Below are 19,868 nucleotides of genomic sequence, written 5' to 3'. Positions count from 1 at the left end.
ACAATGTAACCCACTCCTCCACCTTGCTCAACAAAACTAAAATGACCCTCCACCAATGCCTGAGATGAACGAAGAAGATGAACAATGCCAAACAAACTCCACCACGTGCACTTTTTCAAATAAAAGGTCAATGCCAGTTTCGGGAAATTTAAAATTATGGGGTGCAGGAAGAAAAATATAGGGATGCAAGTAGAAGAAGCATGTGTATTATTACGTGCATGAGAAAAAAAAACATACGTGAACACATACATGAATGAATGATGGGCCTAAGAAGGCTGATCCAAAGATAAAATGATCCAATACAAATGAAATGCAATACCCTCTCTTAAGCTGAAGTATGTATACATAATACTCCAAACTTGAAGATGAGTTTACAAAATACACTTCTATTGGTAAGTATGTCAAGAGCATACTTCCTCTCACACACATGTGTACCTTTAACTTATGTGATTTCACTCATACAATTGTCTGTTAATATAATATAACATATGTATACAATAAGAATCATATTTTTTTTTACCATTTCTTATGAAAAGAGAGTTATTAACTTTGGATTGAACGAAATTGCTAGTGTGTAAAAACAAAATTAGTTTTTTATATAATTCCCTACTTGTTTGTTTTAGTCCATACAAAGATTTGGTTAATTTACATACTTGATTATGCTTACATTGAGTGATCCCGAGTAGTAAAAGTATGTACACTTCTTCACACAAGTCTCCATGCAGAAAAATGTTATCAATGTCTTATTCGAGATACCATTCTTTGATAGCAACAATAACAAGAATCATACAAATTTTCGTGAGTCTTGCCAAAAGTGAATGCATATCAAAATAGTATTTTTCCTCACACTGAGTGTAACCCTTCGCAATGAGGCATGCCTTGTATCTTTCAACATTTCTATTAGCTTTTCGTTTGATTTTATAAATCCACTTACAACCAATGGTGTATTACCTGTAGGAATATCAACAATTTTCCACGTATCATTGGTTTCAAGAGCTTTAACCTTTCTTTCGATGGCCTTTACCCACTTTGGCAATTGTATAGCTTCTACATAACATTGTGGCTCAATTTGAGATGAGATGAAAAAAATATACTTGAGTTCTTTCGTGTTATCAATATACATGATGCTTTAAGCTATATGCGAAGTTAGTATTCACGTGATCTTAGAAATGACCATAATGTTGCAACCATTGGTGCATAAAAGGTCAAAGACAACGGTTTTTTTAGCAATTAGACAGCGGTTTCGAAATCGTTGTCTATGAACACGTAGTATATTCCATTGAGGCATAAATCGCGGCTCTAAAACCACCGTGTATAAATCACACATAGGCGACAATTATGGTCATAACTGTCGTTTATAACCTTCCCTGACACTATCTTAAAGTGCACATGGTCGAGGTATAGACGATGATTATGACCATAACTATCATTTATACACTTCCCTAAACAGTGCACATGGTTGAGGTATAGACGGTAAAACCATCGTCTATTGTGGACATTTTTTTTAGCTCATTCTGTTTTATGTGTTCTCCCATCTTAATTAACCTATTCATTTAAACCCAACCAGTCAAATACAAAAATACATACACATTCATTTAAATAAGCAAATTACGTATATTGATAAAATGTATTACAAACACTAATACATATTCCTATCTATCTAATTCTTATACTATTGATTAGTTATCCAAAGTTATAGAAATTAAGGAAATATGTGGCTCAAGCATGTCTCACATAATTTATGGCGACCAAAGGCAGTGGTTGCTCATGTGTAAAGAACTGCATTACAAAATAAGGTTCACATTAGTGTTAAGATACATATATTTTAAAGAAATATAAAGAATAATTTAAATATTATTACTTGCTCCCAATCTTTTTGAATGCCTAATCTTGCAATGATAACCATTCATTGCATAATGTAATAGCCACACTCATAGCCTCCCCGTTGTCTATTACACTATAATTCAATATAAATTAAAAGTTAATATTGATAAACAATGAAAAGAGGAAGACAAAAATTACAAACCTTTAGGCTCAAGCATGTTAGCTTTTGATAATTTGCACTAGGTTGACCTCTGAGTATGCTATATCCATGTCATGCCATGGTTAATACAAAAAATTGTGTTAGTAGATGTTTAAGTAACATACACAGTTAAGTAACATACGTTAGTAGATGTCAATTACAAGTTATGTATTATTGAACTAATAAAAAATGATTGTTCTTTTCAAACTGTCCACTGGAAAATTCAAGACTTAATACAATTATTGTCACTACAACCTTCTCTGCTTTTTATAAAATGTTTTAAAAAAATGACAATTGGATAAGTAATAGACAAATACATGTATTAAATCTCAAATAGAAAACTAAGGGTCTCTCATACAGGAAACAATTGTCGAGGGTCGAACACCACAAACTCAATAACAACATGTATCCAATAATTATAAATATACATACATGCAATATAAAATTAAAAAATAATCATACATGCAATTATATATAATAAAGAATATCAATTAAAATTCAATAAATTATTTATAATCTAATTACAAAATATAATTAAAAATAATTAAATTAATTATAAATACTAAATAATATGACTCTAATTACAATGTAACAAATTAATAATTCTATTATAACCTAATATAAATTAATAATAAATACTAAAATATATAAATTAATAATACTAAAAAAAATCCTGCAGTGAAGGGTAGAATCGGTGGTGAAGGGTAGCGGTGGCGGCGACAACAACCAAACAATGAAAAGGGCGTAGTGGTGGCAACAAAGAGAAGAGCCAAAACGAAGACAATGAAAACCTTCAACAATGAAATGAATGGAATATGAACAACCAATAAGAGAAAGAGCAAAATAAGCAATGGAGAATGTCGCAATGTGTGAATGTGAAGGAAGAACTTAGAATGGAGAATATCGCAATGTCACAGTGGAGATGAAGAACTAAAGAGCGTAAAAGCATAAGTTCGCGAAAAGACAAAACGAAAGAACAAAAACGTAAGTGATGCGCTTCGAAGTAGGGTAATTTAAGGGGTTTAAAATGACGATTCTTAGGTAAAACTGTCATGTTAGAGCCAAGCACAGTAGAATAAACGACAGTTTTACATTAATCAACGTCTTAGACCCAATCGCTTTAGTCTAAAACAGTGATTTCATCCATAATCATTGTTTTAGACTCAATCTTTTTGGTATAAAACGACGATTCCACTCACAACTATCGTTTTAGACCCGTTTTAATTTAAAAAATATTATTGCATTTTAATAGTCAAACATGTGTATTTAATGTGGTAAATGACTTTTTTTTTCAAACATTCCCTGACTTCATAAAAATCGTTATCATTATTGTGCAATGGTTCTGAAATCTCCAGTAACAAATGTCATAAACCTACTTCATAGTCTTCCACCATAAATGATAATTCAATCCATCTAACTAATTACGACAACAATAAACATTCAAGGATTCTCGTTTGAATGGGGAGACTAAGCAGGTGTGATGATCTGTGAAGCTTGGATACGGCCAAAATCGAGCCGTTTGCGCTTTCGATACGCCGTCGATGTGGATACGCGGCGGGCGCGTGCACGACACGGTGTCGGACGCAGCAGTATGGGCCAGATACGGCCTTCTTCCAGGACACATCGGAGGAAACGCGGTCCACTCCTTGGACACGCCGGAGGGACGCGGTCCACTCTGTAAACCCTTATTTCATAAAAAATCTTAACTAAAATCTCAAATAAAACTTTTATTTCACATAAAGTCTTAACTAAAATCTCAAATAAAATCATAAACAAATCATTTAAATAAAAATATATATAAAAATCTTAAGAAAATCCAGAAATAAAAAAGGAAATTAAGAATAAATAATATATTTTTTCCTTAAAAAAATAAACTCTATAAATATGAGTTAGAACCAGTAACAGAGCATTGGTGAACTTAAGTAAAAGGCGTAAAGTGGTGAGCATTCCAGAAGAAGAAAGGAAGAAGAAAGGAAGAAGAAGAAGAAAGAAAGAAAAGGAAGAAAAAAGACAACTTGGTAGAATCCTTAATTTTAATATTATAATATCACTTTTACACTGCTCAATTGTCCATTATAAATCCTTTCGGGTTCCAATGTTAAAATTTTTAAATTTTTTTTCTTTTCCATTAAAATGCATACCTACTACCATTGTTACAGATAAAGGTATACTCTTTCATATAATTTACATACAATACAATGTTAATTTAAATTTAATTTTTGTTATTAAATTTTTAATATTTTCAAATAATTTATATATAATTATATTTATTAGGATTATTTTTTATTCATTATTTTAATCAGCATTGTAGATCTGAATAAAAATACAGTAATTTTGAATTTAAGTTTTAATATTTTCAAATAATTTAAATATAATTTATTATATAAATATATCATTGTAATTCTGAATAAAGATACAGTAATTTTGAATTGATTTATTTTATTTAATTTTTAATATTTTCAAATAATTTAAATATAATTATATAATATTATGTATTCTTATATAATTTAAATATTTTATTTTATTTTTTAAATTACTAACATGAAAATAATTTTTTTATATTTTAAATATTCACTTAAATTTTTATTAAAAAAATATATTTTATAAAGGTAAATTAAAGTTTTAACCTAAAAATATTAAATATTGAAGATAATTTATTTTTTAATAATTATATTAAAACAAAATATAAAATAACCTTAAATAAATAACATTATAATTGAATATTTTTTTAAAAAAAAAAAAAATTATAATTCATCTTTAATTTCTTACATATTTTATTTTTTATATTTATAATTTGATTTCTATTAAATGAATTTATTTGATTTTTATATGTAAGTAAATCTTTTATATTTAATTTATTTTGTTATAGGAAATTGAGATGAATATATCCAATCAAACTACGGAACAAGAAGATGAAACAAAACCTTTGTGGAGATATGTTTCAAAGTTAAGGAAAACTCCTGGTGGTGGAAATAATATGATCAAGTGTAGCTTGTGTGATTTTTCATTCAATGGATCTTACACTCGAGTAAGAGCTCATTTGTTAAGAATTAAGGGGGAGAAGTTAGAATTTGTGTGAATGTGACCCCGTCAAAACTGGCTTAGTTCAAGAAATTAGACAATGAAGCATCATTGAAAATAGAATATTCAAAAAAGAAGAAGGTTCCTTTGCCACATGTATCTGATGAAGGAAAGCAGACCAACAACAATGATCTTAACCCAAAACTGAAAGGTTCTTTACAAGTTGCTTTCAATATTCAAGCAAGGGATACTCTTGATTGTGAAGTTGCGAGGATGTTTTATTCTTCAGGACTACCATTTCATTTAGCAAGAAGTCCTTATTATAGGAGTGCCTTTTTCTTTTGCAGCTAATACTTCTAATCTTAGTGGGTATGTACTGCCAACATATAATAAACTGAGAGGTCCTTTACTTTCAAAGGAAAGAAGACACATAGAAAACCTTCTGCAACCTATAAGAAACTCATGGAATCAGAAAGGTGTAACCATTGTTAGTGATGGGTGGAGTGATCCTCAAAGAAGACCACTTATAAATTTTATGGTTATCACTGAGAGTTGACCAATGTTTTGAAGTCAATAGATGGGTCTGGTGAAATAAAGGACAAAGATTTTATTGCTAAACACATTAGAGATGCAAAATCATGGTGGATTGTTCATGGAGTTCATGCACCAACACTTCAGAAGATAGCTCTTAAACTACTTGGACAACCATGTTCTTCTTCTTGTTGTGAGAGGAATTGGAGTACCTACTCCTTTATACATTTTTTAAAAAGAAATAAGATGACACCTAAAATGGCAGATGATCTAGTATTTGTCCATAGTAATCTTCGTCTTCTCTCAAGGAATTCCTCACATTACAAAGAAGAGGAAACTAAATTATGGGATATAGCAGGATATGACTTTTCATTGGATGACAATGGAATTCTCGATATTGCTAGCTTATCTCTTGATGAACCAGAATTAGAAATTGTATTTTTTAATGAGGATGAATAAATGTAAAAGTTAAACATTATGGTTTACATAAATACATCTTTTTTTATACCAATTTTATAAATGTTTTTCTTGATTTTTTTCATATAACAAAATATATTACTATATTTTAATTTATACATAGCCGTGTCCTGTGTCCTATAATTTTTAATTTAACCGTATTTTCGTGTTCGTGTCGTATTCGTACTTGTATCCGTGTTTGGACTTCATAGGTAATAATTCCATAAAGAAGGAACGAAAAACAAGAAAATAAGAAACCAAGAGAAGAAAAATATAACGAAAAGAAGAAAAATAATAATTCCATAAAGAAGGAACGAAAAACAAGAAAATAAGAAACCAAGAAAAGAAAAGTATAACGAAAAGAAGAAAAAATATAAAAGATTGAAGACAGTAAATCAAAGCGGGCCTTTTTTCTTCATTTTCTGATCATGAGACGCAACACATGCATTAAAAAGTAAACAAAAAGAGAAGGAAGAAAACAAAAGCTTATTATATATTATTATGTGCATCAGAAAATAAAATAAGTAAATATATACATGAGAGAATGATGGGTTTTAAAAAGCTGACCCAAAATCTAAAACTGTCAAAGAATATAAAACGTAATATATTATAATATAAGTTCACTTACCAACCAATTCTTGTTGACTTTTCACTATTATCAAAGTGTTTTTTATAAACACGAAGAAAAGATCAACAGTCTTATTTTCTCAACAAGACATAAAATAAAAGAACTTATCTCTTTCATACAAAAAAAAAATGGTGTTGAGTTTGTGTTTAGAAATATAGACTACACCCCATATTTTGTGTTTAAAAAAAATTATTCACATTGTCTGCCAATAAAATTGTATATCATATTTTTTCAAAACCATAAAACTCCACTGAACCTTTAAAATTTACAAGTAGTATGTCAAGAGACATTTATGACTTAATTAGTATTAAAAAAATATTACTTTTACAACTACCAGTTAAAATGTATCATGTTTTATCAATACAAATTCAAAATTATTTTATTTTATTAAACAATTATTTCTCATAATCTTAAACCCTATAATTATGGACAAGGTCTTTTAAAAATTTATAATGAGTTATAGAGAAATATAAAAATCTTACTTATATAATAAATTTATTTAAAACATATTATTTATATAAAAATAAAAAAATTGTCATATATTTTATTATTTATAAACTTCCTTTTGGACTTGTCTCTGTTAGAGTGATGAGCTTAGGTTTGAGACACATAGGGTTATATTGTAGGTAAAATTATCCTAGTAAAGTTCCCTTCCCGTACTATTGGGACGCCCTAGGCCGAGACAGAGGTACAAACTACATTTATCAAAAAGTAGGAAAGGAGAGTCCGAAGGCGGTGTTTGGTCAAAGCGGGGTCCGTTAGCATGTTTGGAGGGATGAGCCTTGAGGCTCCCATCACTTGGTGTTTGTGTTTCAAACCAAAACTAAAAACAAACACTACAAATATGCAGCCACCGCTCAAATCTCGCTCTCGCAGCCGCCAAGGTATGCACTCACACCTTTCTTACCTTTCTTTCACATTAACCTTACCCTAACTTTCCTTGGCTGCTTTACTCCTTCATTCGCCGCATCTTCTTCGTCACCTTCCTCTTCTTCTCTCTCTCTCCCTACCTGTAAGCTATTTCTCATTCCCTCTCACCGACAACGCTCACTTTTTTTTTTGTTTCCTTAATCTTGTCCTCTTTCTCTGTCAGGATATACTACAACCGTCACAAACGCGATGGCGCTTGCTTTTGAGGTTCACCAACGCTACATCTACTCACACACACATTGTCTCACTTTTTAGTCTATCAAGATTTTGTCTTTGTTGTTGAATCAAATTGAATTTTGTTAATCCCGCTTTGAGTCTTTTTTTGGTTCATTTTGAATGTTTGAATGAACAGTGCCTTGACGGATTCAAGAACATGTTGTAGCTATATATCATGACTGATAATCTCTGTTCACGTGTTTGATGTGCCTGCCAGTGCATAATGTTTTGAACTGTGATTCAGATATTCTTGGTGATCTAACCTGCTTTTCTTTCTCAGGTTCTTGGCAGATTCAACCGTGCTCGCGCTGCTCGGTTGACACTCCCTCATCATGTGTGCCAAACTCCTTTGTTTATGCCCGTGGGCACGCAAGGTCGAAGTTCAAACTTGATTCTTCCTGTTTGGTTGCTGCAATGCGATAAATGCCATTTTTCTAGTGCTTTATGTTCTCCTTAAAACTTTGCTTGCACTGAGAAAACAGGGTCCATTTTTTAAATGAGTTCCCAAATGGCTAAAATATTTTTTGATTCAGTTTGGTCTGCTTAGTTCAATTTTAAAAAGTTTCACTCAGTCCAGTGTTCTTGTTAGACCAAAATGTTTCTTCTGTTAGTCTACTGCGTTAATTTGGTCACACGTAAAACTTTGGAAGGAACAATCTAATCTATTAAAAACATTTTAAGGGATCAAAGTGATCCTTTTAAATTTAGGGGACCAAACTGGAACAAAAATTTAGATGAAAGATCAAAATCATATTTTAGTTGTCCCCAACTTGTTTCCGGTTTAACTGTAGCAAAATACTGAATTTATGTTTCTTATTTTGAAGTGAATTATTTTCCTATGGGCTTTGATTATTGCTTGTCCATGGTAAACACTATTAAATAATGGTATTTGCATTGTTTGATTTGATTGTCCTGGTTTGTAAGGAATTTGGTGCATACTGGTTGTGGTTTACTTGAGATGCTGCAATTTTGTCTTATAGATGGGATTTTTGATTGACCAGGAACAATAAAGGGATTGACAAATAGCCAGCTTGAGGATATAGGTTGTCAAATAATACTTGGAAATACTTATCACTTGGCCCTTCGACCTACTTCTGAGCTTCTTGATGAAGTTGGCGGCCTTCATAAATTTATGAATTGGCAACGAGGTCTGCTTACAGATTCTGGTGGCTTTCAAATGGTAGTTCATGACCTTATGTATATTTGGTTCTAGCATTCATTAACATTGCATGTACTGTTTTGATTTCTAGCATTCTTGCAACCGTGCTATTATCTTTCATTTCATCCTGAATAATTTAGGGTAGTATATTATGTCATTTATTGCGTAACCTTACAAATGAAGAAATGGACGGTGAGACTAGGCTTAACAGCAAAAATAAGTTATGTGATTGGACTAAAATTATACATTTGTTGATTGATAATAATGTTCAGGATCCATGTTAAGTGAATTCATTTTTGTTTCGCTGATGTGTTAGGTTTCGCTGTTGCATCTTGCTGATATCACGGAAAAAGGTGTGACATTTCAGGTATTTTTTTCCCTTTTGAAGATATAGACAATATTTCAAAAGTGTGTTTTGCTTCACTCGTGATCAGTGTTCTGAAATCTGGTTTGTAACTATGTCTTCCTAACTGCTAAATTTGACTGCATACCATTTGATTAAACCCTAAACCACCTATATCATTTCTAACCCGCAAAACAGTGAAAACTGATTAAACTGTCTAAAACTGGAGAGTTGGACTAGTTTAGATTCTAAAAAATTGCCTAGTTCTCTGTCACACTGAAAATTGGGCTTAACTGGATCAAACATGGACTGAGTTTTCAATTTTTCAAATATTCCATATTGATTTCAGGTTTTATAGTCCAAAATTGTTAAATAATCTAGGAAAATTAAAAGAAAAGAAATGCTTATCATTATATATTTACTTATTTAGTCTCATTCTTCTGGTTTACTAATACACTCTCACACATTAATATGCATGTTGACCCATGAACCATTCTGATCCCTGGTTCAATGATCAAACAATTTTTTAAAACAGTGCAATGGTTGGCTTTTCTCATTTTGATTGGCTGGACGTCTGAGTGAGTTTTGATAGAATATTTATCGAAGAGGTCATGATGGATACTTCTATTGTCTGATTAGGGTGCAGGACAAATGGGTATGGGTATATAATACCCACACAGGGGTGCCATATTTTTACAAAATTTATTTGTTTATAAAAAGTTACGTACATGTCATGATTAAGATTTTTAATATTTCATAGTGATTTGTTATTGTACGAGCACATAACCTTAAGTGATGCTAACCCTTTTATGTTTTTTAAATTCAGGTATACATGTAGTTATCCATTGATAATGGCCTCCATTGCCAGTCTGAATACCTGTTAATGTAACTAGGGATAGATACAGTGGAAACACCCACACTCACCCCCCATTTACATCCCTTGGAGGAATGATAGGATAATATTGAAGTGTTTTTCCCTTGCATTTTGCAATTAATGGAATAGTGGTTGTCATTTTACAATCAATTGATGGCATTTATTTAATTATTTTTTCAATAAAAGAATTTACATTCAGTAATGGTTTATGGAATTTTTGTAATATGGCCGTCTATTATTATTTGTATTATTGCAACAAAAGTTTATTCTCTTGATGCAGTCACCTGTTGATGGAAAGCCAATGCTTCTTACACCTGAGGAATCAATTGAAATCCAAGTAAATGTCTTTCTCCATGTTATTCTTTTAATTTTACCTGGGTGCTTTCTTTTTTCTTGAATTAGTATGTTGTGCTTAAAATGTATAGGAAATCATGGTAGTCTGCATAATGTGATTTTGCTTTTAAATAAAATATTTCGTTGTTTTAAATTAGTCATTTCTACGGTATTTCAAAATTCAGGGAGGGTTGATATTTCTTTAGAACTTTCATTAACATTTGAAATTTAGACCTTATATAAAGGTCTTGTCTTTTGTCTTTCTTTCCCATTTCTCCCTTGTGCATATTTTGCTGTTCTTCTCTACTCTTCATTCAACTTTCTCGTGATTCATTTATAGAAAGATATTACAAATCACAATTCAAGACAGCCTGTAATACTCTGCAGTTTACTAACAATAGAACGTGACTACTCATTGTTAATCATTAAAAAAATTTGTTTGTTTTCTTAAGATATTTATTTCTTTCTGTACATGGAAAAGTCCCCACTTGTTCTCTTAATAGAGATATATAGACATTGTACATAACTCTAGTATTGTACAATCGGCCAATTTCACTTGAACAGTTCTATCCCTTCTCCTCTCCCTCTATGTTTCGTTATTTCGTATTTTCTTAATTCATTCGTTTAAGACATTCATTTGTTGTTGTGACAGTTTTTACCTGTAGAGCATTGTGAAAGATGTGATGCTCTCTTGTTTTATGGGCTTTCATGTTTTTGTCATTAATTATGCAGAATAGAATTGGAGCAGATATCATTATGGCTCTCGATGATGTTGTAAAGACCACCATTACTGGTCCACGAGTTGAGGAAGCTATGTATCGAACACTTAGATGGATAGACAGATGTATAGCAGGTAAATAATGAAGTGGATTATAGAGAGTCACAAAAAAGGAGAATTGAATCGTGATGCCTGACAAACTCTGGCCTAACTATTCTAATTATTACTGATGCAAAAGAAGAAAGTAATCCTCCGATTTTCAATTATTTATTCCCTTATTGTGAAGCATGAGTGCAACTGAAATCATTTTAAATTCAGACTTTCACGTTATAGCAACCATTAAACATCTCAGTCAATCCATTTTTCCTTTACGTAAAAATCACTGAAATAACCTTTACATTCTAGCACATCTTTGAAATGGAACAAGCATCTAAATTTTTGTTTTCCATTTCTTTTGTAGTGTCTGTTTGAGTTGTATATCACTTAGTTATTGGACTGCTATTTCTTCATAATGAAAAACCTAGCCTTATTGCAGTAATATATTTTCTTAATATTATTTAGTACACATTTCTGTTGTATATTCTATTGCTCGACAGACAATAGAACTGTAAAAGACAACGACACTGGAAGGGAAAGTTTATATAGTTTGTCATTCTTGAGTTTTTTTTATTCAATCACTAGCACATTAGATACTTTGTTATAGAAGAGAGGATGAAAGTGATTTATGTTTTTCTCTTGGCATCTGCCATGTAAAAAATTATAGTCAATGATGTATCACATTGTCAGTTTGTAAAAGGTTTGATAGTTATTTTAGCATGAATGTTGAATAGAAAAAACAGGCCATGTTTTTAATTCCTTTCATATAGATTTCTAGCACTGCCTACTTTGCATGCTAAATAACGATGCATGTTTCCTTATTGAACAGCTCACAAGAGACCTCATGATCAAAACTTATTTGGTATTGTGCAAGGTGGTTTAGATCCTATATTGAGGTGAATTCCAGCACAAAACATAACATTCACTTGCTATTTGTTCTTCATTATATGTGATTCCTATTTTACCAATGTGTAAGTTGTATATTACTTATAAATTATGGTATTCTGTAATCAGGGATATCTGTGCCAAAGGTTTGGTGGAGCGCAATTTGCCTGGGTAGGTGTAAATTCTTGTCAACATGTAAATTGTTTATGGTTTTTCTAATACTTTATATATTTTTTGGTTGTGTTTAAAGAAAAAGACTAGTGTACTGGACCTACTGACCGATTTGATTTGACTTGGCTTTTGCGTATAGTTGCCTTCCTAAACTGAACTTGGTCAAACTAATTATTCATAAATCGTATGTGCACCATGACAAGTTCTAGGCTTAAAAATAATTTTACATTGTTAAATACATTTAACTTGTTAGTTTTCTCCCCTTTGATCTAGTCCATGTTTCATTTTTTTGGAGGAAGGGGGGACCTTTGCCTGATCTGTTTTTTTAATTCATTGAACTTAATTGCTAGTGTCGAGATTGATGATTTATGGGGGGAAATTGAGGTACAGGAAAGCCAAGAAAACTCAAATCAAAATCATTAAAAATATTAAGATCAGTGTATTCAACTTCATCTAGTGAGGAAAAGCCCTGTTTTTTTTTGTGATTGTGTCGCAAATTTAGTGGCATCCGTGGATACTAGAAAACATAATTCATATTGAAGACTTTGTTCTAGTATACGAGACATTTTGAACCATAAAGGTTTTCTTTTATGAATTTATGCAAATTAGAATGAACCTTACGGACTATCCCTTGCAATCAGCACTGGAAAACATGTATTTTTTACATGGTAATGTTTGGATACTTTTACTTTCGCTTGGTTTTTTCCCAGCAAAGAACATAATTTTCATATGGACACAAGTTGCTTTTATATATGACCACCTGCACACAGAAGAGTCTTGAGAATTGATAATAGTTTTTTTAATAGTTATGTGGGGTTAAATATAATTTTCTTTTGTCACAGCTATGCTATTGGTGGTCTTTCAGGCGGTGAAGATAAAAATTCATTTTGGCGAGTTGTTGCTCAGTGCACTGCTGCTTTGCCAGAGCATAAACCACGATATGTTATGGTCAGAATGACTTATCATATGAGCCGATATTTTGTTTTAAAAATAATCAGTGTAAATGCGTAATGTCGTCACATTTTGCATGAACTTTCAGGGAGTTGGTTATCCTCTTGATATTGTTGTTTGTAGTGCTTTGGGTGCTGACATGTATGACTGCGTGTATCCCACTCGAACAGCACGCTTTGGCACTGCTCTCATTCCTGAGGTGGCCATTTTTTTATCCTTTTTTATTGATAATTTATGACATTCTTTCTTCACACACACAACAGTCTTATACATGTATCCAACTATTCTTAATAATTGTACAAGGACTAAGACACTGGTAAGAAAATTGCATTTATTTTGTATATACATCAACATTGAAAAAACTGAACTTAAACCGATAATGATGCTGTCTCCCTATTGGGCTCTAGTGATTCTATTTTTTATTGCTCTGGTTTTAATATATTTGCAGTAATACTAGTTTAAAAAAAAATCTATAAATTCTACTCATTTATGTGTCAATATATTTTCTAACTTACTTTTTTCCTGTAATTTTGCAGGGAGTATTGAAATTAAAACACAAAGCAATGGCTGATGACACCCGTCCAATTGATCCTACTTGCCCTTGTATGGTATGTTTTAGGAGGTCAACTTTTTATCTGAAAAATCTTTTTGCAGAAACCAGCACATGTTTTAGTTTATTTCTTCTGTCACAGGTTTGCAAGAACTATACCAGGGCTTACATCCATTGCCTTGTGACAAAAGATGCAATGGGATCTCAACTTTTGTCGTATCATAATTTATACTACATGCTGCAGGTACAAGGAATTTCATCTCATAAATGGACTATAATAACTATTAACTATATTGTGTTAATGTGTATGATTAAAGTCATTGCATCTCCAAAATTTGCAGCTCAGTAGGAATCTACACTCTTCAATAGTTGAAGGAAGGTTCCCAGAGTATGTTCATATTCAATTTCTCTTTTCTCATTTTACCTCACATGATCTTAAATCGATTTCTTCCATTCAACAATTTCCTCCCTTCTTTATATGTGTCAATAACCGTCTTTTTTTTCTTTTTTTTTAGGTTTGTATGCGACTTTCTACACAAAATGGTATGCTAGAGAAAATCACTTCGACCTTGATACATTGAATTTTGTTCGTTTAAGAAAGTCTTCTTAACACCCCCTCCCCATTTTGCTAGTTATAGATCTGTTAATTCTGCCCTCAAATACTTGTTAAAGCTTAAAAGGAAAAAATATCAGAAACGGAAGGTGGGGTGGTTTCATCAGAGGTTGTCAACCCATATCTAGTTTTCCGTTGTATGGGGGGATGGCAACGAAAGAAGACGGCCATCTCTATGAAATTTGTGCTTTATCCTCCTTCTGGTAAAGGAGCGGGTGTACGCACAACCACTCTCCACTGTTACAAATTTTGATTAAATAATTTTCTAAAGAAAAATGAAAAAACAATGAGTTTAAAAGCTATATATTTACACTATCAACCATTAAAAAATATTGTTGGTATGGTTTTTAAAGAATTTATTATAAAAGTTCACAAACTAACCATACATGACAATGAGTGATTAAATGACACTATAAAAATCTCACAATGTCATGCATATACTTTTTACCTATTTTTTTCCTTGTACTTTCTTCTTATACCTAAAAGTAAGTTGAATTAATTGGGAACCATTTTACCCTTTCCCTTTGCAATTCTTTTCAAACAATACTTTGCTCATTAAACTGACAATTGATTGTATAGTGTTAGAGCTACCTAGGTAAAGGCAAAGATTAAACCTTTGACCTTGCATGATAGAATAGTAAGTACAATAGCTACCTATTCTATCATTAACTATGACTATGGTCTACATAATACTAAGATTACTAAACTAGGGTTACTATAAACTTTTTTTTTTCTCTATTTTCAGAATGTCACTTATATATGTGACATTTAGGTTAACATAGTTTGTTGGGCCAGTATAGTATTGGGCCTATCTTAATATTACTATTCGCTTCATAAAACACTTTGTCCTCAAAGTGTAGTCTTAAGTGCAATTGGACAGTGGGGTGCAGCAGGAAACTGGGTTGCGGGGTGCAACAACATACTGGCCCAACAAACTATGTTAACCTAAATCTCACATATATATAAGTGAGATATTCTAAAAATGAAAAAGAAGTAGAAAAGTTTATAATTAGCCCTAGTTTAGTAATCTTAGTATTCGGTAGACCATAGTCATAGTTAATCATAGAATATGTAGCTATTGATTTTGGTGTTCTATAATTAGTGCTTTCGTTACTCTTACCATGTCTTCCAAAACCCAAAAGACCTAAAAGAAATATTAAACTCCATACAAGAGTGTGTTTCGGCTATTGAAGAAATCCTACACCGCCTGCGCCTCAACCGCCGTGTCGCCCACTGCTGCAACAGCGCCCGCGCCCCAACTGTTGCACCGCCCAGTTCCGTCATCCTCCGCGCGCACAAGCCGCAATAGCGCCCGCGCCCGCGCCCCAACTGTCGTGTAGCCCAGTGCCGCCAACCTCCACACACACTGGGCTCCACTCCGTTCAACTATTAGCACCCTAGCCGCCACCATCGTGCCTCCCAATGTCGCCTGCAACTATACCGCCCACATCAACTCCAATTTTTGCATCCCTCTCCTTCATCCCCTTCAAAACACCAAGGATTATTTCTTCCAAAAAAAAAAGAAACAACAGCGACGCTCTCCCTATTCCCAAACGCCGTCTCCTCTCCTAAACCTATTTTCCAAGCGATCTTGTTTTTCCTTTATCTAACCCTAATTTTCAAATTGTCAGACTCATTCCACCTTCACTCTTGCAGCCACTTACAAGACATACCCCTGTTTTCATGCCACACCTCCTTCTAGCACGCACAGGCCAGCAGTCCAATAGCATACAGTCCTGATTGGACAAAAAAAGAGGAAAGAAAGCAATGCAACAAGTTCCTACTGCACCTGCAGCCCAGTTCCTACTGCACCCGCGACCCAGTTCCTACTGCACCCGCGACCCAGTTCCTGCGGCCCATTTGCACTTAAGACTACACTTTGAGGACAAAGTGTTTTTTGGGGCAAATAGTAATGTTAGGATAGACCAATACCATACTGACTCAACAAACTATGTTAACCTAAATCTTACATATATAAGTGAGATATTCTGAAAATGAAAAAGAAGAAGAAAAGTTTATAGTTAACTCTGGTTTAGTAATCTTAGTATTTTGTAGTAGACCATAGTCATAGTTAATCATAGAATAGATAACTATTGATCTTGGTGTTCTATCATTGCAAGGGGTAAGCTTTTTAGCCAAGCTCAGGTTATTGCACCCTGAAAGTCAGAAGGAGTCTTTCCAAAATGGTACATATCTTAGTTATATAGAAGTTCTTGTCCAGACTTGGCCTTTCAGGACTACTTCTATCCATACCCTTCAGTTTAATACTTGAGCAATACTTTTGAAAAGTAAACACAGGATATCATTTTGTTAAAAGAATATGATAGATTTTGATTTTCTTGCCATTATTATTGTTTAGTTTTATTTTATTTTGAAATTGAAACCTTTAAAATGTTTCTGTTGACATTATTTTTTTTCAATCCAATACTTGAACATCTGCAGTTTCCCAAAGGGGATGTTCCTGAATGGGTATGCGATGCTATGGAGGTGGCTGGAATCGACATTTCCTCCTGTTGTGCTCCATTTTCATCATGCGAAGAATATGATTCTAAAAGCATGCCCGAAGAAGTTAGTTTAGCCAGGTAAAAAACACAGACGAATAGAATCAAAAGTTACATTGAAGAGATACACTGTAGTGTACTAAGATTTCTTGCGGCATAAATTTTGTATTCTGCTTATGCCGCTTCAGTAAAAGAATGAGAGGTTAGGATTATAATTTATACTAGGTTCCTTTAGGTTCTTATTTATCAGGCATATGAAGATTCCACTTGTATTCTATAGAATGTAAAACGATGGATGGGTTACTACAAAATATTGATTCATGTATTGTTTTTGTTTCCAAAGTACAATCCCGTGAAGCGAAGCTTAAATATAACTCTTTTACATCCACAAGTTTGCGCAATAATACTTCGATAAAGTTCTTCATCAACTTACCGAAATAAATTCAAAACCCTAAATAAGAGTTTATGAACTATTTTTGTAAGTTACAGTTTAAAAGAGTTCTTAGTGAGGTTTCAAATGTCCTTAGTATAATATATACAATTTTTTCATGCTATTGCTCCATCAATTTTGAGTTTAACCGAACTCAGAAGGGATTGAATATGTGAAGCTTGTGATAGTTTTTTTTATCAGATAAAGGTTGATTAAAAATGTATTCAATTAAACTTCAGGATTACCATCTTCACTCGTACATTTCGACACTTCTAGAGAAATGGGTACTCTAATTATGAAAATTAACGTGAACAAATATTATTAACTTTGTTTTAAGTTATTTAGTTCTTTATTTTTATTTTAATTTGACAAGTGATATGATGTCAAAAGAAAATTAAGGACCACTATTTGTCTATTATGTAATATTTATGATTGAAAGTAGTTAACGATTGAAAATTTAATTAAAAAGTAGTTTGTTAATTTTAAAACAATTAGGTATTTTGTCCTTTTTACTATATCTTAACGACTACTTAAATGATGAAAGAATTTAGTTGGAATTTTGATCAATGAATTTCATTTGATGCAAAAGTAGTAGGCATCATCATAACTCTGATATTTTAGGTTACCTATACAATTCTTAGCAAGAATTAAAAAATATATGTGTGTAGCTTCTAACCTAAAAGAGCATATTATTGAAAAAAAAAAAGCAAATAGTATTCCTTTAATTAAGATACATGAATTTCCTCCTCTAGAATATTACCTTCATATACTGTGTTTATGAACACTATGTTAGAACCACCTTAACCTGATCATATTTTTAAATTAGTTGATATAATTCACACATAATGTGTTCATTCTAATAACTTTTCTTTGAATAATAATTATTTTTAACTTCATGTTTTTTATTTAATCCACTTTAATAAAACTATTTGATATCTTATTAACTATTGTCTTAAGAACATTAATTATAAAATATTAAGTTATTTTTATTAAAAAATTATAATTATTCAAGAGTTAAATATGTTTTTTGTTTTTTAATTATAACACAAAATTGATTTTTTTATTCATCTAAATTTTATATCTTGTCGGTAATAAGGAAACTACTAAAGTGAATTTTAATCAGTGTTTTTTTTTTAACAAACAATTTTTAAATGTGAATTGTATTATATCATAATATTATATATTTTTATCGATTATGAATTAACATAAAATATTTTAACATTTTAGTACATATACAGATTCTGAAAATATGTTTGTCATGTAAAAAATTTAATAATAACTTATTTAATAATTTTCTTACTACAACTATCATGAAATCTAAAGTTTAGATTTTTAACTAATTATTTAAAGTGGTATAATATTTTTTAATATAAAAACTATTTTTAATTTTTTTAAATTTAGTTTTTAGATTATATTGAGGTTACTTTTACGCAGTGTTTGTTTTTTACGACAAAAACTTATCAAGCAAAGAAAGTCCTAAATGAGTAAAATTATCTCTTCAAGATTTCCCTTCTAAGTGCTAGGAAAGTTGCATTTTTAATAATTTATTATTAAATAAAATGTAACAAGTATTATCTTTTATTTTAAAAATAATAAATATTTAAAATATATAATAATTAAATTTATAATAGAATAAAAATATAAAAATAATAAATAAAATAAAACAAAAAAATTTGAATATACTTTTATTTTGAAATATTACTTTTTTTATTTATTAAGGTTTTATAATATTTTTTTAATTTAAATTTTATTTTAACTCTAATTTATTTATTTTAAATTATTAAATATATTATATCTTTAATATATATTATATTTTTATATTATTAATTAATATTTATATTTATATTATAATAAAATATTAATAATAAGATAATTAAAATAATAAAAATATAATTTTTTATCACATCATTCACCGAATTTCATAAACTTTCTCTTTACATTTTATTTTATTTACTTTAATCCAAACAAACTTATTTTATCTTACTTTACTCTCAAATCTACTCTATCAAATTATCTCCCTAATCCAAATAAAGCATTAAAGAATATTAAGTACCAATAAATTTTTAGTTTCTGAAAGATATGAAACTAAAACAAGTTTATTTTCATATTTGATTTACTTTATAAAAAAAGTATCATTTTCAAGAAATTATATTTTTTTATACTTTTTTTCTATGATTCATGTAAAAAATTTATGGAAGAAGTGAAAATGGAACCTTTTCAAATTTTAAAAAATATTACTTTAATTAAAATACCACATTAACTCATTATATATGACAAATAATTCCCTAAATCAACAAAATGTTTCAATTATTAAATTATAATTCTAAACATAGAAAAGTTTTTCTCAAACCCAAACTCACTAGCTAAGGACTACTCTTGAAAGTATTTTTTATTCTGTTAAATGATTATCTTTATAAGAAATATGTTTTCTATGGTTAT

At 30.9% G+C, this 19,868-nt stretch overlaps 1 protein-coding gene and 1 pseudogene across 5 annotated transcripts; both read left to right on the top strand.

The window, feature by feature from the left end:
• The first annotated feature begins 4,901 nt into the window (after positions 1 to 4,901).
• On the top strand, positions 4,902 to 6,034 carry LOC150025146 (uncharacterized; annotated as a pseudogene).
• A 1,268-nt stretch (positions 6,035 to 7,302) lies between these two features.
• On the top strand, positions 7,303 to 17,341 carry LOC137820475 (uncharacterized). Of its 5 annotated transcripts, none has more exons than XM_068624590.2 (16): positions 7,303 to 7,671; positions 7,753 to 7,796; positions 8,086 to 8,179; positions 8,807 to 8,985; positions 9,281 to 9,331; positions 10,462 to 10,518; positions 11,247 to 11,367; positions 12,158 to 12,224; positions 12,343 to 12,384; positions 13,227 to 13,332; positions 13,424 to 13,534; positions 13,872 to 13,943; positions 14,028 to 14,129; positions 14,227 to 14,273; positions 14,401 to 14,428; positions 16,941 to 17,341. In XM_068624590.2, exons 2-16 carry the CDS (start codon positions 7,779 to 7,781, stop codon positions 17,082 to 17,084), a joined length of 1,239 nt encoding a protein of 412 aa, XP_068480691.1. In that variant the 5' UTR covers positions 7,303 to 7,671; positions 7,753 to 7,778; the 3' UTR covers positions 17,085 to 17,341. The 5 variants fall into 5 exon arrangements, 2 of the variants coding, with proteins under 2 accessions (XP_068480691.1, XP_068480690.1); XR_016515539.1 differs by having other exon boundaries at positions 7,308 to 7,671; positions 13,459 to 13,534; XR_016515538.1 differs by having other exon boundaries at positions 7,309 to 7,543; positions 13,250 to 13,332.
• The last annotated feature ends 2,527 nt before the right edge of the window (positions 17,342 to 19,868 follow it).

Source organism: Phaseolus vulgaris, chromosome 9 (assembly GCF_051622355.1).
Source record: "Phaseolus vulgaris cultivar YP4 chromosome 9, ASM5162235v1, whole genome shotgun sequence".
Classification (NCBI taxonomy): Eukaryota; Viridiplantae; Streptophyta; class Magnoliopsida; order Fabales; family Fabaceae; genus Phaseolus; species Phaseolus vulgaris.
The sequence above is the reverse complement of the archived record's forward strand: the minus strand, read 5'-3'. Positions and strand labels throughout refer to the sequence as shown.

What these genes read in the sequence shown, in the direction of transcription:
- LOC137820475 (XM_068624589.2), top strand. Translation starts at nt 7,423, where the DNA reads ATGTTTGGAGGGATGAGCCTTGAGGCTCCCATCACTTGGTGTTTGTGT. An exon ending in ATCCTACTTGCCCTTGTATG is followed by an intron (nt 13,944 to 14,027) that starts GTATGTTTTAGG and finishes CTTCTGTCACAG; the next exon opens with GTTTGCAAGAACTATACCAG. An exon ending in GTTGAAGGAAGGTTCCCAGA is followed by an intron (nt 14,274 to 14,400) that starts GTATGTTCATAT and finishes CTTTTTTTTTAG; the next exon opens with GTTTGTATGCGACTTTCTAC.